At 42.7% G+C, this 26,974-nt stretch overlaps 1 protein-coding gene across 5 annotated transcripts in view; it reads right to left on the bottom strand.

Moving 5' to 3' along the window:
- The window catches only part of selp (selectin P), a 27,511-nt gene extending 1,075 nt beyond the window's left edge, over positions 1-26,436 (bottom strand). The window contains exons 1-16 of one of the 5 annotated variants that reach the window (XM_052465804.1): positions 26,366-26,436; positions 26,158-26,236; positions 25,666-25,865; positions 25,261-25,453; positions 24,824-24,931; positions 24,447-24,632; positions 23,800-23,988; positions 18,581-18,766; positions 17,661-17,846; positions 12,291-12,476; positions 11,196-11,381; positions 10,546-10,731; positions 6,336-6,521; positions 5,344-5,595; positions 3,146-3,253; positions 1-2,856 (exon numbers count right to left, since the gene is read on the bottom strand). The exon at positions 1-2,856 is cut by the window's left edge and continues 1,075 nt beyond it. In XM_052465804.1, the coding sequence (XP_052321764.1) occupies positions 2,792-2,856; positions 3,146-3,253; positions 5,344-5,595; positions 6,336-6,521; positions 10,546-10,731; positions 11,196-11,381; positions 12,291-12,476; positions 17,661-17,846; positions 18,581-18,766; positions 23,800-23,988; positions 24,447-24,632; positions 24,824-24,931; positions 25,261-25,453; positions 25,666-25,865; positions 26,158-26,236 (2,496 nt within the window). In that variant the 5' untranslated portion in view covers positions 26,366-26,436 and the 3' untranslated portion in view covers positions 1-2,791. The remainder of the gene's footprint in view (positions 2,857-3,145; positions 3,254-5,343; positions 5,596-6,335; positions 6,522-10,545; positions 10,732-11,195; positions 11,382-12,290; positions 12,477-17,660; positions 17,847-18,580; positions 18,767-23,799; positions 23,989-24,446; positions 24,633-24,823; positions 24,932-25,260; positions 25,454-25,665; positions 25,866-26,157; positions 26,237-26,365) is intronic. The other 4 variants (XM_052465812.1, XM_052465823.1, XM_052465841.1 and 1 more) reach the window with 4 other exon arrangements.
- Between the last annotated feature and the right edge of the window lie 538 nt (positions 26,437-26,974).

Raw genomic sequence — 26,974 nt, forward strand, 5'->3', positions numbered from 1 at the left:
GCATGATATGTTACGAATTACAATCCGTACTTTACGAATGAGCAAAACGTACCATATATTATGATCATGCAAAACGTATGATATGTTACGAATTCCAATTTGTTGTGGTTAATTTAAGCTAAGTGGCTAACGCTAACAATAGCTAGCTGGCTAATGTTAGCTTGGCTAACGGTTAGGGTTAAGGTTCGGGTTAAGGTTAAGGTTAGGAGTTAGGTTAAAGATGTAAGGTTAGGGTTAATGTTAGGGTTAGCTACCATGCTAAGTAGCTAAAAAGTAGTTGAAAAGTTGCGAATTAGCTAAAGTTGTCCGTGATGAGAATCGAACACGCCTTTGGGTTGCCAGACGTTTGCGTTATACACCCATCCATCCACCCCGACCAATCGCCTTCCTTTTGTTTTTACCTTTAGTAACCATCTGTCTCATGTAACCATACCAAATGTAACATATCAAACTCATTTGAGTGTCCAGGATTTACGTTACTTGTTTACGTTTAATCTATGAGACCAGGCTGGGAATGTCATAGACTACAAATTGGCAGGATAGATCACTCTGGTGTCAGAATGTGTCATTTAGCCTATTAAACACAAAAGCTGTGTTTCAATTGAGAATTAGGCAGGTCTGATGCAACAAAAATATATATATATATATTGCCTACTTCAAACATATTTTATTTTTGTTTGGTGCAAAAATGTAGTGTGTTGTTCCAACAGTTAGCTACATCACTACAAAGTAATCAACTACTGAAAACACTACCAAGATTTGAATTTAGTTCAATTGCCAACAAGCTAATGTAGTTAAATTACTAGTTAAACTACATATAGTTTACTACCCCCCCAACACTGATTAAAACTCATATTGTGATCAGTTAAGTGCCTCATGTCAAGGCTATCCAAAGGCCCACACAATTCTTTATAAATACTACAAATAATGGTTGTATTGCTCCTAGCTTGCTAATATCCCCAAATTACCTAACAGTGTCATATTTAAGGGTTATGTTGGCTTGTTCATGAGAGCATTCCGTTTCAGTCCACATTATGAAATAGATGGAGTTGGAAGGGAGTTGACTCCAACCCTGACAATACTATCAATGTTTAGATGATGGATCACCTGTCAGACAGGCAGGACACTACATGCCAGGTCGACACCTTGTGGTCACCTAGCAACCCTCCAGCCTCCAGAGAGAGCGGGGTTAGAAAGGGGTGAGATGGGCAGGGGGAGTGATGGGGTGGGGTGGGGTGGGCATTGAGGTGGGGGAGAGAGGTAGGCAGTGAGGCAGGGTGCGAGGTGGAGGAGGGGGACAGTGAGGCAGGGTGCGAGGTGGAGGAGGGGGACAGTGAGGCAGGGTGCGAGGTGGAGGAGGGGGACAGTGAGGCAGGGTGCGAGGTGGAGGAGGGGGACAGTGAGGCAGGGTGCGAGGTGGAGGAGGGGGACAGTGAGGCAGGGTGCGAGGTGGAGGAGGGGGACAGTGAGGCAGGGTGCGAGGTGGAGGAGGGGGACAGTGAAGCAGGGTGAGAGGAGGGTGAGGTGAACAGTGAGGCAGGGTAAGAGGGGGGTGAGGTGAACAGTGTGGCAGGGTGAGAGGGGGGTGAGGTAGACAGTGAGGCAGGGAGAGAGGGGGGTGAGGTGGACAGAGGTGGACAGTGAGGCAGTGTGAGAGGGGGGTAAAGGGAACCTGAGTGAACAAATAACACAATAATTGCTAAATTCCTCCACAGCGACGTGAGAGACAGATCAACAACTACAGGAAGTGTTTGGTTGGAGTCATTACAGCTAAAAGGGGGCACAACCAGTTATTGAGTGTAAAGGGGAATTACTTTTCACACAGGGGAATTGGGTGTGGCATAATTTTGTTAATTAAATAAATAAAATAAGTATATATATATATTGTTTTGTTTTGTTATTCATAAAAAATAAATGACTTTTTTTTATAGCACTGCACATTCTGCGCATTCTATTGATCTCAATATATTGAATTCAACATTTGTCCAAGTGAACATGATGAGAAACATAGAAAGCCATGAGTTTGACTACAAGCTACATTCAGATATGGGATCTTCATTTGATCAGCCTGTTGTCGCTGAGAATTTTCCTGCGCTGCAGGATGGACATAAATTCACTGAAAACCACTAACACACGATTATATTAACATTATTGCACTGTAATGTAGCCCCATTTCGGCCAGCTTATAGCCTAACCACCGATCAAGCAACATTACATCACGGAAAAGTGTGAATGCACTAAATGTTCAAATCCTGTTGATGCCAGATTATTTTGCTGTGACAATACGGGTCAAATTAAAATCCTACACATCTAACAGCCATTAAAAAGGTGAAATATGCAGAAATCACTCCGCCATTTCCTAGTTGATAAAATTATAATAGTTTTCCTAATTTACACAAAACAGAGTGTAGAGAATCATTGTACCATCTAAATCGCTGTGAAATATATTTTCAATCGCCCAGAAATATAGCATTTTCAGCTGGTTGAAGCTGGTGTACAAAAACCAGACAGTAAAAGATGCCAAAAACTAAACTTAAGAATGGGAAGCATAGAAATAGTATACATAGAACAGATATAACAGCTTCTTAGACTTATTTTCAATAATTACATATCTATAACTCACATTTCTACGTGAATCTGGTCGGGTCGCCCAAAAGTTATAACAGCATTAACAGCCCATACACAAAAATAGGTATAGAAGGAACAGTGATGTCTTTAAATACATTGAAAGCAATTAACTCGTTATACAAAACCTTGTTTTACAGTACAATGTCATTAAACACATTATTTTTTAAGAATTTTCAAAAGCAGGGTTCTCTCTTTCCTCCCATAACGAGTTATCAAAGTGGAAGTCACCTGTGACGGACCAGAAACAGGGATTATTATTATGGAACGGGCTTTAACTATACTTACATACTACTACAACAGTACTACACTTATATACTAATACTACTATAGTACTATAGTACCACTGCTTCTAACACAGGAAGGCCTAACACAGTAAGACATTATAGATGAAAGAAAGATGACCCGTTTGGAATAGTATCACACGCAATACATTTCCTCCCCAAGCTCTGGTGCAATAGCTTGGTGACGAGGTTACACATACAATATGAAATACATGTCTTTAATTCATTTCTCTTACTTTTCTTGCTGAGCTTCTTTGCGGCCAGCATGCCCAGTCCCAGCAGTAGTAACAGCCCAGCAGCAGAGGCAGCTCCCACCACTGCATAGACCAGCATCCTAGAGGACTCTTTAACGCAACAACCACAGTCATTATCCCTGACTCTATAGGACAACCAGTCACTATCTCTGACTCTATAGAACAACCAGTCACTATCTCTGACTCTATAGAACAACCAGTCACTATCCCTGACTCTATAGGACAACCAGTCACTATCTCTGACTCTATAGAACAACCAGTCACTATCTCTGACTCTATAGAACAACCAGTCACTATCCCTGACTCTATAGGACAACCAGTCACCATCTCTGACTCTATAGAACAACCAGTCACTATCCCTGACTCTATAGAACAACCAGTCGCTATCTCTGACTCTATAGAACAACCACAGTCACCATCTCTGACTCTATAGAACAACCATTCACTATCCCTGACTCTATAGGACAATCAGTCACTATCTCTGGCTCTATAGAACAACCAGTCACTATCCCTGACTCTATAGAACAACCAGTCACCATCTCTGACTCTATCAACCAGTCACTATCTCTGACACTATAGAACAACCAGTCCCTATCCCTGACTCTATAGGACAACCAGTCACCATCTCTGACTCTATAGAACAACCAGTCACTATCCCTGACTCTATAGGACAATCAGTCACTATCCCTGACTCTATAGGACAATCAGTCACTATCTCTGGCTCTATAGAACAACCAGTCACTATCCCTGACTCTATAGAACAACCAGTCACCATCTCTGACTCTATCAACCAGTCACTATCTCTGACACTATAGAACAACCAGTCCCTATCCCTGACTCTATAGAACAACCAGTCACTATCCCTGACTCTATAGGACAACCAGTCACCATCTCTGACTCTATAGAACAACCAGTCACTATCCCTGACTCTATAGAACAACCAGTCGCTATCTCTGACTCTATAGAACAACCACAGTCACCATCTCTGACTCTATAGAACAACCATTCACTATCTCTGACTCTGTAGAACAACCATACACTATCCCTGACTCTATAGGACAACCAGTCACCATCTCTGACTCTATAGAACAACCAGTCACTATCCCTGACTCTATAGAACTACCAGTCACTATCTCTGACTCTATAGAACAACCATACACTATCTATGACTCTATAGAACAACCAGTCACCATCTCTGACTCTATAGAACAACCAGTCACTATCCCTGACTCTATAGAACAACCATTCACTATCTCTGACTCTGTAGAACAACCATACACTATCTCTGACTCTATAGAACAACCACAGTCACCATCTCTGACTCTATAGAACAACCAGTCACTATCCCTGACTCTATAGAACAACCATTCACTATCTCTGACTCTGTAGAACAACCATACACTATCTCTGACTCTATAGAACAACCAGTCACTATCTCTGACTCTATAGAACAACCAGTCACTATCCCTGACTCTATAGGACAACCAGTCACTATCTCTGACTCTATAGAACAACCAGTCACTATCCCTGACTCTATAGAACAACCATTCACTATCTCTGACTCTGTAGAACAACCATACACTATCCCTGACTCTATAGGACAACCAGTCACCATCTCTGACTCTATAGAACAACCAGTCACTATCCCTGACTCTATAGGACAATCAGTCACTATCTCTGACTCTATAGAACAACCAGTCACTATCACTGACTCTATAGAACTACCATACACTATCTATGACTCTATAGAACAACCATACACTATCTATGACTCTATAGAACAACCAGTCGCTATCTCTGACTCTATAGAACAACCACAGTCACTATCTCTGACTCTATAGAACAACCAGTCGCTATCTCTGACTCTATAGAACAACCACAGTCACCATCTCTGACTCTATAGAACAACCAGTCACTATCCCTGACTCTATAGAACAACCAGTCACTATCCCTGACTCTATAGAACAACCAGTCACTATCCCTGACTCTATAGAACAACCACAGTCACCACAGGGTCAGAACAGAGCAGATAAACCAAGAGGTCACCCTGTAAGGACGGTTGCTATGCTGTAGTCGCATGAAATGAAAAATAATCAGGGGAAATTATGATTTGACCTAATGTACTATTCAATTGAATTCAGTGTATATAATATTTAATGTAAACAAATAGTCAGTACAACCTTGGACAGTGTTGATGTTTCTTTGGCAAGAGGGCACAAGGTCACTCCATTGTCCCTCTGAGGTGCAGGATAGCTCTTCTGTTCCGTTCAGATAGTAACCTTTGCTGCAGGTGAAGAGGCACAGAGAGCTGAAGCTAAACTCCCCTAGGTAGTGTGAGCAGTTCATGAAGGGTCCCTGGGTTGATGGTGGGGTTGAGGATGGAGTGGGTGGTGGAGATGGCTGTCTGGGCAATAGGTTCTCACACTGGACCACTGTAGGGGTTAAATCAAACAATCAATCAATTAATGAAGAATATTTTTATATATCCCTCACTCACTTTGACAGGGCGGCAAGTCTGTCAAGGTGAGTCTGTCAAGTATTTTATTTGATTTACCTTTATTTAACTAGGCAAGTCAGTTAAAAACAAATTCTTATTAACAATGACGGTCGACCCCGGTCAAATCCTAACCCGGACGATGCTGGCCCTATGGGACTCGCAATCCCGGCTGGTTGTGATACAGCCTGGAATCTAACCAGGGTCTGTAGTGACGCCTCTAGCACTGAGATGCAGGGCCTTAGACCGCTGCGCCACTCGGGAGCCCCTCATGCCAGATAAACTGTTTCTAATCCTTCAGCTAACCACAATAGTTTAGGTTCTCCGTTCCAACCCTGGATTTATTCAGTGAGGTGAAACAATTCAGAATGTTCTAGATAGAAATGAAGTGAATAGATCTGACATAGTTCCAAATCATACTTGACAATCACATCTGTTCTACACCACACATTTCTACCTAAACACCCCTGGTCTTACCCTGACAGACAGGAAGGGCGTGGCTCCAGTAACCCAGTGAGTAGCAATGGGTGGAGTTAGTTCCTACCAGAACAAAACCCTTCTCACACTCCAGGGTACAGGTGGAGCTCATAGATGAACTCATTCATAATATATTATTTTTGAATAAATAATGGTTCTTATCACATTGAAACTCCCTCTAGTTGTCTTGGTTTAGCTCACGTTCACATGCAGGTGTGTGGTTGGTCCATTGTCCAGTAGATAAACAGGTGAGGTTGGTGTCTCCTCTCAGCAGGTAGCCCTCCTCACAGGAGAACCCACAGGAGGAGGTGAAGGAGGAAGCCCCCAGGGGGTCAACACAGGACACGTTCCCCATGGCAGGAGGGGACAGGGTGCCACACCTCACCACTGTAGTAGGCAGGTTGGGGAATAAGAAATGACATGCAATCGGATTAGAAAAACACAAACTACTCAATTACGTTACCAGCAAAAATATTATAATCAGATTACAGACACTGTCACGCCCTGACCATAGAGAGCTGTTTATTCTCTGTTGGTTGGGGCGTGATAGTGACAAGGGTGGGTCATCTAGGTGTTTGATGGTTTATGTTGGCCTGGTATGGCTCCCAATCAGAGACAGCTGTTTATCGTTGTCTCTGATTGGGGATCATATTTAGGCAGCCATTTCCTCATTGTGCTTTGTGGGATCTTGTCTACAGATAGTTGCCCGTGTGCACACAAGTAGCTTCACGTTTAGTTTGTGCTTGTTAGGTTAGTTTTGTTTGGTGAGTTTCTATTAATTAAAATATGTGGAACTCTACGCACGCTGCGCATTGGTCCAATCGTTTTCGACGAGCGTGACAGAAGATCCCACCAACAACGGACCAATCAGCGTGCCCGGGAGATAATGGCATCCTGGTCTGTGGAGGAGATTAGGGAGAGAACATCCTGGACTTGGGACGACATAATAGCAGGAGAGAAGAGCCGGCCATGGAGGCAGTTGGAAGCAGCGAAGGAGGGACAGCAACGAAGTCGGGGAGGAAGGCCACAGAAACCCCAAGAACATTTTTGGAGCAGTCGGCGGTGCCGAGGAGTCAACCAAAGCCAGTCTGGGAGAAGAAGGAAAATTTGGAGGAGAGAGAAATGGGAGAGTTGTTGGTGGAGGATGTACAGATTTGGAATGAAGGAAGGTGTTGTCAGTTTGGTGTCACTTGAATCAGCTCCCCGTACTCGTCCTGAGAAGTTTATTAAAGTTCCGGAACAATTGATGCCGGCTATACACACCAGGTTTCCAGTGCACCTTCACAACCCAGTGTGTCGTGTGCCAACTCCTCGCACTCTCCCTCAAGTGCGCTTTCCCAGTCAGGTGTGCCCTGTTCCTGCTCCTCGCACTCTCCCTGAGGTGCGTGTCATCAGCCCGGTACCACCTGTACCGGTCCCACGCATCAGGCCTCCAGTGCGCCTCCACAGTCCAGAGCTTCAACAGTTCCCAGTCCGGAACCTCCAACGACGGTTCCCAGTCCGGAACCTCCAACGACGGTTCCCAGTCCGGAACCTCCAACGACGGTTCCCAGTCCGGTTCCTCCGGTGAGGATCCCTGGTCCAGAGCTTTCGGCGATGAGCCCCGCACCAGAGCCGCAGGAAGACGTCGTATCTGCGAGCGGAGTGGGTACTTCACCCCGCACTGGAGTCGCCCCTGACGGTAGATGCCCTCCCGGACCCTCCCCTATTGAGTCAGGTTTTGCGGCCAGAGTCCGCACCTTTGGGGGGTACTGTCACTCTCTGACCATAGAGAGCTGTTTATTCTCTGTTAGTTGGGGCGTGATAGTGACAAGGGTGGGTCATCTAGGTGATTAATGGTTTATGTTGGCCTGGTATGGCTCCCAATCAGAGACAGCTGTTTATCATTGTCTCTGATTGGGGATCATATTTAGGCAGCCATTTCCTCATTGTGCTTTGTGGGATCTTGTCTACAGATAGTTGCCTGTGTGCACACCAGTAGCTTCACGTTTAGTTTGTGCTTGTTTGTTTTGTTTGAGGTTCTATTAATTAAAATATATGGGACTCTACGCACGCAGCGCCTTGGTCCAATCATTTCCACGAGATTGACAGACACTGTATTTTCAAAAACTAGATGATTACTTTAAAAGGCATAAATGTTTTCCAAAAAATACATTTAAACACCTTTCTGTTTTCGCAATGACATTCAATTCAGCATTGAAAAAAGGCGCAAGTTTGTTTGTTCTTCCTGAGTGAGTCTGACCACAAGTCAGAGACCTCTAATAGCACACCAAATGATTGCCACCAATCAGACCTCTATGACGACACACCAAACGATGACCACCAATCAGATACCTCTATGATGACACACCAAATGATGACCTCAAGTCAGAGACCACTATGATGACACAACCAAATGATTGCCACCAATCAGAGATCTCTATGATGACAGACCAAATGATGACCACAAATTAGAGACCTCTATGATGACAGACCAAATGATGACCACCAATCAGAGACCTCTATGATGACACACCAAACGATGAAATCACCAATCAGATCACCAATCAGACCTCTATGACGACACACCAAACGATGACCACCAATCAGATACCTCTATGATGACACACCAAATGATGACCTCAAGTCAGAGACCACTATGATGACACAACCAAATGATTGCCACCAATCAGAGATCTCTATGATGACAGACCAAATGATGACCACAAATTAGAGACCTCTATGATGACAGACCAAATGATGACCACCAATCAGAGACCTCTATGATGACACACCAAACGATGATCAATCACCAATCAGACCTCTATGACGACACACCAAACGATGACCACCAATCAGATACCTCTATGATGACCTCAAGTCAGAGACCTCTATGATGACACACCTAACGATGACCACCAATCAGAGACCTCTATGATGACACACCAAATGATGACCACTAATCAGAGGCCTCTATGATAGCACACCAAATGATGACCACCAATCAGAGGCCTCTATGATAGCACACCAAATGATGACCACCAATCAGAGGTCTCTATGATAGCACACCAAATGATGACCACAAGTCAGAGGCCTCTATGATAGCACACCAAATGATGACCACCAATCAGAGGCCTCTATGATAGCACACCAAATGATGACCACCAATCAGAGGCCTCTATGATAGCACACCAAATGATGACCACCAATCAGAGGCCTCTATGATAGCACACCAAATGATGACCACCAATCAGAGGCCTCTATGATAGCACACCAAATGATGACCACCAATCAGAGGCCTCTATGATAGCACACCAAATGATGACCACCAATCAGAGGCCTCTATGATAGCACACCAAATGATGACCACCAATCAGAGACCTCTATGATGACACACCAAATGATGACAACCAATCAGAGACCTCTATGATAGCACACCAAATGATGACCACCAATCAGAGGTCTCTATGATAGCACACCAAATGATGACCACAAGTCAGAGGCCTCTATGATAGCACACCAAATGATGACCACCAATCAGAGACCTCTATGATGACACACCAAATGATGACCACCAATCAGAGACCTCTATGATGACACACCAAATGATGACAACCAATCAGAGACCTCTATGATGACACACCAAATGATGACAACCAATCAGAGACCTCTATGATGACACATCAAACGATCACCACCATCAGAGACCTCTATGATGACACACCAAATGATGACCACCAATCAGAGACCTCTATGATGACACACCAAATGATGACAACCAATCAGAGACCTCTATGATGACACACCAAATGATGACAACCAATCAGAGACCTCTATGATGACACATCAAACGATCACCACCATCAGAGACCTCTATGATGACACACCAAATGATGACCACCAATCAGAGACCTCTATGATGACACACCAAATGATGACAACCAATCAGAGACCTCTATGATGACACACCAAATGATGACAACCAATCAGAGACCTCTATGATGACACACCAAATGTGTTCGATGGATACTTTTTGACCTCTTCTAATGCCTCTTAAGGGGAAAGTCATCCAAAAGTAACCAAAATAAATCTGATTTTGTTACTGAGGTTGGGTAATCAACACGTTACTGATTACAATTTTGTCCAGGTAACTAGTAACTAACAGATTGCATTTACAAAGTAACCTACAAAACCCTGGTAACAGGATACAGATAAGAGAAGACGCAGAGAAACACACCACATTCACATCCTGATCCATAGAAAGCTAAATGAATAGTAATGCTGTAAGAAACGTACCTCTGTAACAATATATATTTTGACTAAATGTGCATTATGACAATAATCTGTCCCTATTACTTATTTAAAAAGCTTAATTCTCAGCCCAGTAGATGGGGGTATGTATCCAGCATGGTTTGAAGATGTGGTGAGTTACCCAGACAGAGGGGGGCTCTCCTGCTCCATGTGCCCAGGGAGGTGCACTCTGTATCAGCCAACCCGTTCAGCAGGAACCCCTCCTCACAGGAGAACAGACACTGGGACCCGTAGTGGAACTGACCATGGAGGCCAGAGCAGTTCATGGAGCCGTGCGGGGGAGAGGTTAAGGTGTCGCACTGCTGAGCTGGAGGGGCACAGAGAGAAGTCGGTTATGAGTGACACCAGACACATTCTGTGAATCCTTTACTTATCCAATAGCACATTGACGAAACACAAGTCATTTTAGGCTTCTACATTGGAACCCTGGGGGTTCAGAGAGAAATCTATATGAATACGTCTGATCTGACACAATTTCCAACAATAGATGACAGACAGACTATGTTTCTAGGTTGGAAAATAACAAAGGTTTTACTAAATGACAGAGAAAATGGTTCTAGGTTGAAGATAAATGGTTAAGACAAGGATTCTAATATCCCAGAACTCTTTGCATAAATGAGGAAGAATTCAAACTATGGGATGAGCGATGCTGCTCAGCACTGGTTCCATGAATCTGTTCATTTTCTAAAGCTTCCACATGGAATCATTACATATTCCTAACCTGGGTATCTTCAACCTAGCTATGGTTTGAACTAGGATGTGGTGAGTTACCGAGACAGAGGGGGGCTCTCCTGCTCCATGTGCCCAGGGAGGTGCACTCTGTATCAGACAACCCGTTCAGCAGGAACCCCTCCTCACAGGAGAACAGACACTGGGACCCGTAGTGGAACTGACCATGGAGGCCAGAGCAGTTCAGGGAGCCGTGCGGGGGAGAGGTTAAGATGTCGCACTGCTGAGCTGGAGGGATATAAAGAGGACACAGGTTGTGACACACAGGCCCAAGATAATCCTATTGTAATTACCCATTTATATTTATCTATTCCAATTATAATCTGATATTAAATTAAATTGAACCTAATCTATTTAATTTGGCAAGTCAGTTAAAAACAAATTCTTATTTACAATGACGGCCTACCCTGGCCAATGCTGGGCCAATTGTCCGCCGCCCTATGGGACTCCAAACTACAGCTGGTTGTGATACAGCCTGGAATCAAACCAAGGTCTGTAGTGATGCTTCTAGCACTGAGATGCAGGGCCTTAGACCGCTGCGCCACTCGGGAGCCCCTCATGCCAGATAAACTGTTTCTAATCCTTCAGCTAACCACAATAGTTTAGGTTCTCTGTTCCAATCGTTTTCGACGAGCGTGACAGAAGATCCCACCAACAACGGACCAATCAGCGTGCCCGGGAGATAATGGCATCCTGGTCTGTGGAGGAGATTAGGGAGAGAACATCCTGGATGCCAGATAAACTGTTTCTAATCCTTCAGCTAACCACAATAGTTTAGGTTCTCCGTTCCAACCCTGGATTTATTCAGTGAGGTGAAACAATTCAGAATGTTCTAGGTAGAAATAAAGTGAATAGATCTGACAGAGTTCCAAATCATACATGACAATCACATCTGTTCTACACCACATATTTCTACCTGAACAACCCTGGTCTTACCCTGACAGACAGGAAGGGCGTGGCTCCAGTAACCCAGTGAGGAGCAATGGGTGGAGTTAGTTCCTACCAGAACAAAACCCTTCTCACACTCCAGGGTACAGGTGGAGCTCATAGCTGAACTCATTCATAATGTATTCTTTTTGAATAAATAATGGTTCTTATCACATTGAAACTCCCTCTAGTTGTCTTGGTTTAGCTCACGTTCACATGCAGGTGTGTGGTTGGTCCATTGTCCAGTAGATAAACAGGTGAGGTTGGTGTCTCCTCTCAGCAGGTAGCCCTCCTCACAGGAGAACCCACAGGAGGAGGTGAAGGAGGAAGCCCCCAGGGGGTCCACACAGGACACGTTCCCCATGGCAGGAGGGGACAGGCGACCACACCTCACCACTGTAGTAGGCAGGATGGGGAATAAGAAATGACATGTAATCGGATTAGAAAAACACGAACTACTCAGTTACGTTACCAGCAAAAATATTATAATCAGATTACAGACACTGTACTTTTGAAAAACTAGATGATTACTTCTTGGAAAACTTTAAAAGTCATAAAGAATGTTTGCCAAAAAATACATTTAAACACCTTTCTGTTTTCTCAGTCACATTCAATTCAGCATTGAAAAAAGGCGCACGTTTAAGTTTGTTTGTTCTTCCTGAGCGAGTCTGACCACCAATCAGAGACCTCTATGATAGCACACCAAATGATGACCACTAATCAGAGACCTCTATGATAGCACACCAAATGATGACCACTAATCAGAGGCCTCTATGATAGCACACCAAATGATGACCACCAATCAGAGGCCTCTATGATAGCACACCAAATGATGACCACCAATCAGAGACCTCTATGATAGCACACCAAATGATGACCACTAATCAGAGGCCTCTATGATAGCACACCAAATGATGACCACCAATCAGAGGCCTCTATGATAGCACACCAAATGATGACCACTAATCAGAGGCCTCTATGATAGCACACCAAATGTTGACCACTAATCAGAGACCTCTATGATAGCACACCAAATGATGACCACTAATCAGAGGCCTCTATGATAGCACACCAAATGATGACCACTAATCAGAGACCTCTAATAGCACACCAAATGATGACCACCAATCAGAGACCTCTATGATAGCAGACCAAATGATGACCACTAATCAGAGGCCTCTATGATAGCACACCAAATGATGACCACTAATCAGAGGCCTCTATGATAGCACACCAAATGATGACCACCAATCAGAGGCCTCTATGATAGCACACCAAATGATGACCACCAATCAGAGGCCTCTATGATAGCACACCAAATGATGACCACCAATCAGAGACCTCTATGATAGCACACCAAATGATGACCACTAATCAGAGGCCTCTATGATAGCACACCAAATGATGACCACTAATCAGAGACCTCTATGATAGCACACCAAATGATGACCACTAATCAGAGGCCTCTACGATAGCACACCAAATGATGACCACTAATCAGAGACCTCTATGATAGCACACCAAATGATGACCACTAATCAGAGACCTCTAATAGCACACCAAATGATGACCACCAATCAGAGACCTCTACGATAGCAGACCAAATGATGACCACTAATCAGAGGCCTCTATGATAGCACACCAAATGATGACCACTAATCAGAGACCTCTATGATAGCACACCAAATGATGACCACTAATCAGAGACCTCTAATAGCACACCAAATGATGACCACTAATCAGAGGCCTCTATGATAGCACACCAAATAATGACCACCAATCAGAGGCCTCTATGATAGCACACCAAATGATGACCACTAATCAGAGGCCTCTATGATAGCACACCAAATGATGACCACTAATCAGAGACCTCTATGATAGCACACCAAATGATGACCACTAATCAGAGACCTCTAATAGCACACCAAATGATGACCACTAATCAGAGGCCTCTATGATAGCACACCAAATAATGACCACCAATCAGAGACCTCTATGATAGCACACCAAATGATGACCACTAATCAGAGACCTCTATGATAGCACACCAAATGATGACCACTAATCAGAGGCCTCTATGATAGCACACCAAATGATGACCACCAATCAGAGGCCTCTATGATAGCACACCAAATGATGACCACCAATCAGAGGCCTCTATGATAGCACACCAAATGATGACCACCAATCAGAGGCCTCTATGATAGCACACCAAATGATGACCACTAATCAGAGGCCTCTATGATAGCACACCAAATGATGACCACTAATCAGAGACATTTACATTTACATTTAAGTCATTTAGCAGACGCTCTTATCCAGAGCGACTACAAATTGGTGCATTCACCTTATGACATCCAGTAGAATAGTCACTTTACAATAGTGCATCTAAATCTTAAAGGGGGGGTGAGAAGGATTACTTATCCTATCCTAGGTATTCCTTAAAGAGGTGGGGTTTCAGGTGTCTCCGGAAGGTGGTGATTGACTCCGCTGTCCTGGCGTCGTGAGGGAGTTTGTTCCACCATTGGGGGCCAGAGCAGCGAACAGTTTTGACTGGGCTGAGCGGGAACTGTACTTCCTCAGTGGTAGGGAGGCGAGCAGGCCAGAGGTGGATGAACGCAGTGCCCTCTATGATAGCACACCAAATGATGACCACTAATCAGAGGCCTCTATGATAGCACACCAAATGATGACCACTAATCAGAGACCTCTATGATAGCACACCAAATGATGACCACTAATCAGAGACCTCTAATAGCACACCAAATGATGACCACCAATCAGAGACCTCTATGATAGCAGACCAAATGATGACCACTAATCAGAGGCCTCTATGATAGCACACCAAATGATGACCACCAATCAGAGACCTCTATGATAGCACACCAAATGATGACCACTAATCAGAGGCCTCTATGATAGCACACCAAATAATGACCACCAATCAGAGGCCTCTATGATAGCACACCAAATGATGACCACTAATCAGAGGCCTCTATGATAGCACACCAAATGATGACCACTAATCAGAGACCTCTATGATAGCACACCAAATGATGACCACTAATCAGAGACCTCTAATAGCACACCAAATGATGACCACTAATCAGAGGCCTCTATGATAGCACACCAAATAATGACCACCAATCAGAGGCCTCTATGATAGCACACCAAATGATGACCACTAATCAGAGGCCTCTATGATAGCACACCAAATGATGACCACTAATCAGAGACCTCTATGATAGCACACCAAATGATGACCACTAATCAGAGGCCTCTATGATAGCACACCAAATGATGACCACCAATCAGAGGCCTCTATGATAGCACACCAAATGATGACCACAAGTCAGAGGCCTCTATGATAGTACACCAAATAATGACCACCAATCAGAGGCCTCTATGATAGCACACCAAATGATGACCACCAATCAGAGACCTCTATGATAGCACACCAAATGATGACCACTAATCAGAGGCCTCTATGATAGCACACCAAATGATGACCACCAATCAGAGGCCTCTATGATAGCACACCAAATGATGACCACTAATCAGAGGCCTCTATGATAGCACACCAAATGATGACCACCAATCAGAGGCCTCTATGATAGCACACCAAATGATGACCACCAATCAGAGGTCTCTATGATAGCACACCAAATGATGACCACAAGTCAGAGGCCTCTATGATAGCACACCAAATGATGACCACCAATCAGAGGCTTCTATGATAGCACACCAAATGATGACCACCAATCAGAGGCCTCTATGATAGCACACCAAATGATGACCACCAATCAGAGACCTCTAGGATGACACACCAAATGATGACCACCAAACAGAGACCTCTATGATGACACACCACATGATGCCCACCAATCAGAGACCTCTATGATGACACACCAAATGATGACCACCAATCAGAGACCTCTATGATGACACACCAAATTATGACCACCAATCAGAGACCTCTATGATGACACACCAAATGATGACAACCAATCAGAGACCTCTATGATGACACACCAAATGATGACCACCAATCAGAGACCTCTATGATGACACACCAAATGATGACGACCAATCAGAGACCTCTATGATGACACACCAAACGATGACCACCAATCAGAGACCTCTATGATGACACACCAAACGATGACCACCAATCAGAGACCTCTATGATGACACACAAAAACGATGACCACCAATCAGAGACCTCTATGATGACACACCAAATGATGACCACCAATCAGAGACCTCTATGATGACACACCAAACGATCACCCCCAATCAGAGACCTCTATGATGACACACCAAACGATGACCACCAATCAGAGACCTCTATGATGACACACCAAACGATGACCACCAATCAGAGACCTCTATGATGACCTCAAGTCAGAGACCTCTATGATGACACACCTAACGATGACCACCAATCAGAGACCTCTATGATGACACACCTAACGATGACCACCAATCAGAGACCTCTATGATGACACACCAAATGTGTTTGATGGATACTTTTTGACCTCTTCTAACGCCTCTTAAGGGGAAAGTCATCCAAAAGTAACCAAAAAAAATCTGATTATGTTACTGAGGTTGGGTAATCAACACGTTACTGATTACAATTTTGTCCAGGTAACTAGTAACTAACAGATTGCATTTACAAAGTAACCTACAAAACCCTGGTAACAGGATACAGATAAGAGAAGACGCAGAGAAACTCACTACATTCACATCCTGATCCATAGAAAACTAAATGAATAGTAATGCTGTAAGAAACGTACCTCTGTAACAATATATATTTTTACTAAATGTGCATTATGACAATAATCTGTCCCTATTACTTATTTAAAAAGCTTAATTCTCAGCCCAGTAGATTGGGGTATGTATCCAGCATGGTTTGAAGATGTGGTGAGTTACCCAGACAGAGGGGGCTCTCCTGCTCCATGTGCCCAGGGAGGTGCACTCTGTATCAGCCAACCCGTTCAGCAGGAACCCCTCCTCACAGGAGAACAGACACTGGGACCCGTAATGGAACTGACCATGGAGGTCAGAGCAGTTCAGGGAGCCGTGCGGGGAGAGGTTAAGATGTCGCACTGCTGAGCTGAAGGGGCACAGAGAGAAGTCGGATATGAGTGACACCAGACACATTCTGTGAAGCCTTTACTTATCCAATAGCACATTGACGAAACACAAGTCATTTTAGGCTTCTACATTGGAACCCTGGGGGTTCAGAGAGAAATCTATATGAATACGTCTGATCTGACACAATTTCCAACAATAGATGACAGACAGACTATGTTTCTAGGTTGGAAAATAACAAAGGTTTTACTAAATGACAGAGAAAATGGTTCTAGGTTGAAGATAAATGGTTAAGACAAGGATTCTAATATCCCAGAATTCTTTGCATTAATGAGGAAGAATTCAAACTATGGGATGAGCGATGCTGCTCAGCACTGGTTCCATGAATCTGTTCATTTTCTAAAGCTTCCACATGGAATCATTACATATTCCTAACCTGGGTATCTTCAACCTAGCTATGGTTTGAACTAGGATGTGGTGAGTTACCGAGACAGAGGGGGGCTCTCCTGCTCCATGTGCCCAGGGAGGTGCACTCTGTATCAGCCAACCCGTTCAGCAGGAACCCCTCCTCACAGGAGAACAGACACTGGGACCCGTAGTGGAACTGACCATGGAGGCCAGAGCAGTTCAGGGAGCCGTGCGGGGGAGAGGTTAAGATGTCGCACTGCTGAGCTGGAGGGATATAAAGAGGACACAGGTTGTGACACACAGGCCCAAGATAATCCTATTGTAATTACCCATTTATATTTATCTATTCCAATTATAATCTGATATTTTATTTACCTTTATTTAACTAAGAAAGTCAGTTAAAAGCAGTTTTATTTTCAATTGACGGTTTACCCCGGCCAAACCCTAACGATGCTGGGCCAATTATGCGCCGCCCTATGGGACTCCAAATTACGGCTGGTTGTGATACAGCCTGGAATCTAACCAGGGTCTGTAGTGATGCTTCTAGCACTGAGATGCAGTGCCTTAGACCGCTGCGCCACTCGGGAGCCCCTCATGCCAGATAAACTGTTTCTAATCCTTCAGCTAACCACAATAGTTTAGGTTCTCCGTTCCAACCCTGGATTTATTCAGTGAAGTGAAACAATTCAGAATGTTCTAGGTAGAAATAAAGTGAATAGATCTGACATAGTCCCAAATCATACTTGACAATCACATATGTTCTACACCACACATTTCTACCTAAACACCCCTGGTATTACCCTGACAGACAGGAAGGGCGTGGCTCCAGTAACCCTATGAGTAGCAATGGGTGGAGTTAGTTCCTACCAGAACAAAACCCTTCTCACACTTCAGGGTACAGGTGGAGCTCATAGCTGAACTCATTCATAATGTATTCTTTTTGAATAAATAATGGTTCTTATCACATTGAAACTCCCTCTAGTCTTGGTTTAGCTCACGTTCACATGCAGGTGTGTGGTTGGTCCATTGTCCAGTAGATAAACAGGTGAGGTTGGTGTCTCCTCTCAGCAGGTAGCCCTCCTCACAGGAGAACCCACAGGAGGAGGTGAAGGAGGAAGCCCCCAGGGGATCCACACAGGACATGTTCCCCATGGCAGGAGGGGACAGGGGGCCACACCTCACCACTGTAGTAGGATACAGGTAAGATATTAAAAGATTATGATTGTGTTCCCCTATTCAGACATTGTTGACGCCAGATCTTACAACGTAACAGCTAACCCAGTGCTTCCCAAACCTTTTTCATTCATGTCCCCTTTTCATCATTGGGGAACATAACGCACCATGTGTTAGAGAGAAAGATTTTTACGTTTTAAAGGTGATTCCCTTCAGTTCTACACATTATGCCATGTCTTATGTATCAAACGTTACAGCAAAATATAAACATGATTAAAATACCTAGCTAAAAGCCTTAAGCTGCCATGGGCTTGTTGATCAACGGGACATTTCTGACAAGTTACAAATAGGAACCACTCAGCTAATCACATATGTTATAGCAATCTGGTACCTGACGGCACAGTCGATGACGTGGCACACAACCATTGGTTGATGCATGTCTTAGCAGGGGCACACGACCAAGGTAAGATAAGATTTATGGTCTGTTTCCACAGAACATCCACAGAAGTCACTGAGCTTATCAAGGCCAGTAGTCTTCCATAAGCTGACAATGTACCACAGGTTGATACAAGCATTGATCAAAGTATGTCATAAGTATTCATAACCATAGATATACAGTGCCTTCAGAAATTATTCAGACCCCTTGACTTTTCCACATTTTGTCACGTTACAGTCTTATTCTAATTTTTTTTTCTTTTTTTTCGTCAATCTTTATTTTTTCATTTTACCTTTATTTAAGTAGGCAAGTCAGTTAAGAAAAAATTCTTATTTTCAATGACGGCCTAGGAACAGTGGGTTAACTGCCTGTTCAGGGGCAGAACGACAGATTTGTACCTTGTCAGCTCGGGGATTCGAACTTTCGGTTACTAGCCCAACGGTTACTAGCCCAACGGTTACTAGCCCAACGGTTACTAGCCCAACGGTTACTAGCCCAACGGTTACTAGCCCAACGGTTACTAGCCCAACGGTTACTAGCCCAACGGTTACTAGCCCAACGGTTACTAGCCCAACGGTTACTAGCCCAACGGTTACTAGTCCAACGCTCTAACGCTACTTAGTTAATTCGTCAGTTCAGTGATTGCTTACACTCGACACACCTGGTCTACTTTCGTTTTGTACACCGACTTCAAACGGATTAAAATGTTTTAAAAAATATGTGGTTAAAGAAAATATATTTCTTATATATATTAATATATAAATATACTTCTTATATATATTAATATATAAATTAATATATAAATATATTTCTTATATATATTAATATATAAATATACTTCTTATATATATTAATATATAAATATATTTCTTATATATATTAATATATAAATGTATTTCTTATATATATTAATATAGAAATATATTTCTTATATATATGAATAAATAAATATATTTCAATGATTATTTACACTATACTTGTTTGTTTTTTCACATAAACTGAAATTAGGCAGAGAGATTTCTACATAGCACACACTTTATTAAGTAAAACAAAAGTTAGAGGAGAAAGAGTATAGTGAAAAGAAGGTGACAAGGGGAATGTCCTCGAAGGACAAGTTTTAATATTGTAGTGGACAAAGATGAGCAGAACATTAGCATGGCCAACTGGACTGTGTACAACTTGCTATGCAGGTTTGATGCAATTTTCTACCTTTCATTTAATTTATTTTCATATTTATTATCAATTATTGTAAATTAACATTATTGTAGGCCTATTTAATCATCTAAACCTGTTCTTTAAATAGCCTATGCCAAAAGTGTTTTGTTAAATTTTGTTGAGACATTTTAGTCGGCTAAATTAAGTTCTGTCTTTTTAAATTTTGTGCTAATTTAGTTTAAGTGTCATTTGTTGGGTAGGCAATGACCTTTTGTTGGTAAGAGCTGCAATATAGGCCTAGCTTGTTCAAAACGTTTTTAAAGGTGGAATTCAGCTGAGACATTTTCGTTGGCCAAATTCAATATAATAGAATCACCAGTAGGCCTTACTATGCTACTCACACAAACCATGAAAATGAAAAAAAAAAAAGATTCTAAACTTAATTTAATGTCGCAATAATAGCAACTTGTTCATATTTTCCCTATAAACAATGACTTGAGTTACTTTTGATATTACCCTAAAAAAAGCTAATTCACTTTTGTGAAGGTTCGGGACGGTAGGTAATTTCAACAAATTGAGACATTATTTGGTTACGACACTGAAGAAGATGTTGGTGAGGAACCATTTTTAAGAGTGTACAGGAGGGCGCCCCTGGCAACGCAATGAAAAGTTGACAGGGAAGCCATTTTGTTTTTCACTGGAAGGCTAGCCAACTAGTCATCTAGTGAAACACTTCGGACACGAGGTTGGTGTCTCTTTTTTCAACAAAATTAAACGGACATATATTGTAATTTAACAAAACAGTAATGTGGCCTATAACTAGGTACCGTATGCCGATAAACCCCTTATCAAAAAGCTGATTTTACTCGTATTTCCACTGAAATGTTAAACATGCTAATACATTTTTTTTATGACCCCACAAAACTTTGATGGGTTTGATGACACTGTTGAAGGTAATATATTTCTGAAACGCAGTTGAATATGCCGATAATACGGGATGCTACTTGTATGTTAATTATTAGGTTTAGCTACTGCAGGCCAATGAAGGCAGTTGAACTTGAGATGAGGAGGAATGTTTTAGGCCTACTAGAGTTATATTCTGATAGAACATTTTAAGACTCCTTCTGTACGCCTATATCGGTAGAGCAGTAGTAGCCTATCTGACAAGTATAAAATAAATCCATGTTGTTGCTGTTAGCATGTCTTCCGGTCTCTCTAGGGCTAGCACTACGCTTGTCTGCCTTTAATATATAGGTTTTTATACGAATGTCATGTGGACACGCCCTGATGCAACTTCGTGTTCAACTCTCTGACAGCTGAACCGTGAGGTAGACAATAAAACAATAGACTATAAAGTTTTGCATATGCTAGTCTACACATCAAAACAGAACAAATAGCCCTAGTTTTTTTTGTTTGTAATTTGCTATAGGCAGTTTTTAAGGATACATAACTGTGGATAACTGTGGATAATTTCGCCAATATCGCTGGCAGCGCCCAGTTGGTTGTTTCGTTCTCTCTCTCTTTCTATTCTCGAATCTGAATGGGTCTCTCGGGTTTCCAAACCAGTACTGGTCTGTTTGGGTCTGTTTTTCCACGGTTCTTTTTGGAACGGGTCTTTGTTTTTTAATTGTTTTATTTATGCATATCTGGTCGGGTGGGAAAGCCACGGATCCATTTCGGAACGTTTTGGATCCATGAAGACCTGTACTTCACAGTTCGTTGGCACTCTCCAAAGGCAATAGGGTAAAGAGTGAGATTAGGGTAAAGAGTGAGATTAGGGTAAAGAGTAAGATTAGGGTAAAGAATGAGATTAGGGTAAAGAGTGAGATTGGGGTAAAGAGTGAGATTAGGGTAAAGAGTGAGATTAGGGTAAAGAGTGAGATTGGGGTAAAGAGTGAGATTAGGGTAAAGAGTGAGATTAGGGTAAAGAGTGAGATTAGGGTAAAGAGTGAGATTAGGGTAAAGAGTGAGATTAGGGTAAAGAGTGAGATTAGGGTAAAGAGTGAGATTGGGGTAAAGAGTGAGATTAGGGTAAAGAGTGAGATTAGGGTAAAGAGTGAGATTAGGGTAAAGAGTGAGATTGGGGTAAAGAGTGAGATTAGGGTAAAGAGTGAGATTAGGGTAAAGAGTGAGATTAGGGTAAAGAGTGAGATTAGGGTAAAGAGTGAGATTGGGGTAAAGAGTGAGATTAGGGTAAAGAGTGAGATTAGAGTAAAGAGTGAGATTAGGGTAAAGAGTGAGATTAGGGGTAAAGAGTGAGATTAAGGGTAAAGAGTGAGATTAGGGTAAAGAGTGAGATTAGGGTAAAGAGCGAGATTGGGGTAAAGAGCGAGATTAGGGTAAAGAGCGAGATTAGGGTAAAGAGTGAGATTGGGGTAAAGAGTGAGATTGGGGTAAAGAGTGAGATTAGGGTAAAGAGTGAGATTAGGGTAAAGAGTGAGATTAGGGTAAAGAGTGAGATTGGGGTAAAGAGTGAGATTGGGGTAAAGAGTGAGATTGGGGTAAAGAGTGAGATTAGGGTAAAGAGTGAGATTAGGGTAAAGAGTGAGATTGGGGTAAAGAGTGAGATTGGGGTAAAGAGTGAGATTAGGGTAAAGAGTGAGATTGGGGTAAAGAGTGAGATTAGGGTAAAGAGTGAGATTGGGGTAAAGAGTGAGATTAGGGCAAAGAGTGAGATTAGGGTAAAGAGTGAGATTAGGGTAAAGAGTGAGATTGGGGTAAAGAGTGAGATTAGGGTAAAGAGTGAGATTGGGGTAAAGAGTGAGATTAGGGTAAAGAGTGAGATTAGGGTAAAGAGTGAGATTAGGGTAAAGAGTGAGATTGGGGTAAAGAGTGAGATTAGGGTAAAGAGTGAGATTAGGGTAAAGAGTGAGATTAGGGCAAAGAGTGAGATTAGGGTAAAGAGTGAGATTAGGGTAAAGAGTGAGATTAGGGTAAAGAGTGAGATTGGAGCGACAGCAAAAAAACATTCAGACTCTAGGAGTCGCCAACCAACTCCCAATCCATACAATGTAATGTAAAGAAGTTAGGGACTGTCTTTAGTTTAACAAAAAAACGTCAGGGACTGTCATAAATAGCATGGGTTACATACTGTATGGTTGACAACATGGCTGACAACATGGTTCAGATAGAGTGAGGCTCAATCAGAAAAAAGGATTTTGGACAACACATTAACAGCCAGGGTTTTGTGTTCAGTGGCAGAACAGGATGTCACAGAAAAAAGTGACAGTTTGAAAGTATTTCATCAGGTCATATTTCCCAAAGACCACAACTATTTCACAACAGTTCAACATTTTAAATAGTGGAGATTAACAGTGGGTGCGGTCAAGTGAAGGACTGGGAGGAGACATAGTACTTCTGTTGCAATTCTTGATATTTTATTTTCTACATCTTTGACCTGAGATTCAACAGGTGTATTAGTAGCTACTATCTCATGGTGACAGTGATAAATACCTGTGCAGTTGGAGACGTTGCCTGTCCACTGTCCTGTGTGGTCACACTGAATCCTGTCTGGTCCTATTAGGTCAAACCCCAAATCACAGCTGAATTCACAGGTGGAGTTATAACTGTGCAGGGCGATGGGGTTACTGCAGTTCATAGTCCCTCTATGAGGACCACTGTCCAGCGGTGGACACTGTTTGACTGAAGGGGGCAATAAGAGAAAGGTTGTTTAAACTCAATAGGGCAGAAAATCTATGTTTCAAGCCTAAAAAATGCTGGTTTATGAGCCTCGTTACACAACGTTATGTGAATTTGGATTAGTCAGGTAGCCCTCTTAAATAAGGATGCAGGCCCCGATAATGTCAGCTTTAGGAATGTCTTTAGTTTGATTCAAATGTTTATTGTTGCAGAGCATTATGGGTACTGTTGTATTTTATCCTTTATTTAACTAGGCAAGTCAGTTAAGAGCAAATTCTTATTTACAATGACGGCCTAGGAACAGTGGATTAACTGCCTTGTTCAGGGGCAGAATGATAGATTTTTACCTTGTCAGCTCGGGGATTCGATCTAGCAACCTTTCAGTCATTGGCCCAACATTCTAACCATTAGGCTACCTGCCGCCTCAGTACATCGTGCTATACCCTCCTGCTCTCCCATACCTTGGCACTGAGCGGCAGGGTGGTCCCAGAACCCTGTGGCCTGACAGAGCAGTTGTGATGCCCCCTGCAGCTGGTATCCCTGGGCACAGTGGAACTGGCAAGAGGAGTTGAAGGCAAACAGCCCATGAGGATGGTCACAGTTCACTGAACCCTGCTCTGGGTCCGACACAGTGTCACACTCTACGGCTGACAGAGAGAGAGGCAGAGAGACTAGATTATCAATGACAACAAACAAACATACTGAATACTAACATGTCATTGAAGTTGAACTCAGGTAACTATTTTGGTTCACCTCTATACAGAAAACAATGGTGTTATTCCCGTAGATGAATAAGAATGGTCAAGACCTTATGAATGTATTGTACAGGTTAACTCACCTTCCTGGCACCGGGGGCCCTTGAAGCCAGGGTCACATTGGCAGGTGTAGTTCCCTATGTTCTCTAAACACTCTGCATGGGCGCTGCAGCAATGCTCTGAGCAAGAAGCTACACACACACACACACACACACACACACACACACACACACACACACACACACACACACACACACACACACACACACACACACACACACACACACACACACACACACACACACACACACACACACACACACACACACACACAGGGGAGTAGACAAATAGAAGACTTAATAAAATACACACACACACACACACACACACACACACACACACACACACACACACACACACACACACACACACACACACACACACACACACACACACACACACACACACACACACACACACACACACACACACACACACACACACACACACACTCTTCTACCTGTGTAGCACAGGGCTCCCTTCTTTTTTGTGCATCTCTCATCGTTCCACTTGGCTTCGTCCTTTCCTCTTTTGATGTAGATCTCCACACAGTCCTGTCCGTCCCCTACGTTGTTGGGCTCCCCGACGGCCCAGTTCTCCGCCTCTTTGGTCAGTGTCTTGTTAGTCCCCGTCCAGGTCCACATCTCATTCACCTGATTGATTGACATAATTTATTTCAATAATACAAAATAAAAATAGATAAAAAGATGTGCAGCCACAATAGAAATGCATTTAAAAACAATAGAGATTAGTACATAAACCAGCGACAGATTTTCTGCTAGACGAACCTCTTGTAGTAAAACAGACTAATCTGTCAGTCCACAGTACACTCCTGCTGATAAAGCAACAGAGGACGGAGACCAACCTTGCGGAGGCCGATCCAGTAGTATTGTGAGTTCTTAGGGAGCATGGTGTTGAGGTAGACAATCTCCTCCTGGTTCTGGATGGCCACCATGTCCGTGTAGTCCTGCCTGCACCACTGGCGGGCCGAATCCCAGTCCAGATTCTGGTTGACGCTGTAGTTATATGTCCAGGCCTGAACACCTCCTGTCTCACCTGTTAAGTCTGAGGGCCAATGAAAACAGAGGCAATACTTTCCTTTTTGAAAGGGCAATCTACAGTTGCTATATTTATTTCGGTACTTTTAAATGACTGATATGTACTCATTGATTCCTGAAGAATATAATTTATGAACACCTCATGAGCTTAGTTCACTGTTTATGTTGCTCTTCTAATTAGTAACATTTGCTATTTAGTAATTCCTTGATTTGATTTGAATGGTTTTGGTTATTAAAAGTAAGAGAACATTTCTGTCTGATAGTCAGGCAGTTGTAAACATCAGGTTGCTCTGTCTTACCTTGGTAGATTGTCATCAATAGAATCACCAGCAACCTATTATATAGGCTCTGTTTGAGATAGTTGGACCACGGAAGCATCTGGAAAACGTAACCAATATATCAACACTAAAAAATAATCAAACGGGATTGTACAATTTGACTGAATGTTACGATACAATAATGCATAGTAATTTGCAATTGTACAGGAATAATCATAAAATAACCTACCTCTTCCTCAAGATTTGGGGAGACTAATAAAATGTGCTGTTTTCCATGTCATCACACCCATCCAAATGAACTGTGTAAGAGGTGCAATTTCCTTTCAGAATGAGTCAACACCAGACTTTGCAATATGCGGCATTTACTAATCTGATCATCAAACTGTCTACTGAGAAAAAGTAGCCCTTTCCTGCAGTCGAATGACCAAAGCGCCCTCTAGTGGCCTCATAGGTGGAATATATTCTTAATTATTTCATCATTAATAAACAAAACAAACGTTTTTGTTATATTTCAGTATTCTGTCATGTATATAAAGTGTACTATTGGGATGCAAACTCAACATTGAATACATTTAAACATGGTACAGGAGTCTTATTTTGGTTAAGTCCATAACATACCTGTGTGTGAGGTGTATACTTTAATTTCAAAGTAGATTTGTTTATGACTACCAAGAAACACTCTGTGTGACCCTGATTTAGCCCACTGCAGTGAAAGGTGAAGAAAATATATTTTTTAATTGTGACTTCCTTTGCCATGTATAGGGCCGCATACACACTCACGCCCAGTGCTCGAAGCGTGAAGAAAAAGTTGTTGTTCCCACGCACACTGATTTACCCC

The sequence above is a fragment of the Oncorhynchus keta genome, chromosome 1 (assembly GCF_023373465.1).
Source record: "Oncorhynchus keta strain PuntledgeMale-10-30-2019 chromosome 1, Oket_V2, whole genome shotgun sequence".
Taxonomy (NCBI): domain Eukaryota; kingdom Metazoa; phylum Chordata; class Actinopteri; order Salmoniformes; family Salmonidae; genus Oncorhynchus; species Oncorhynchus keta.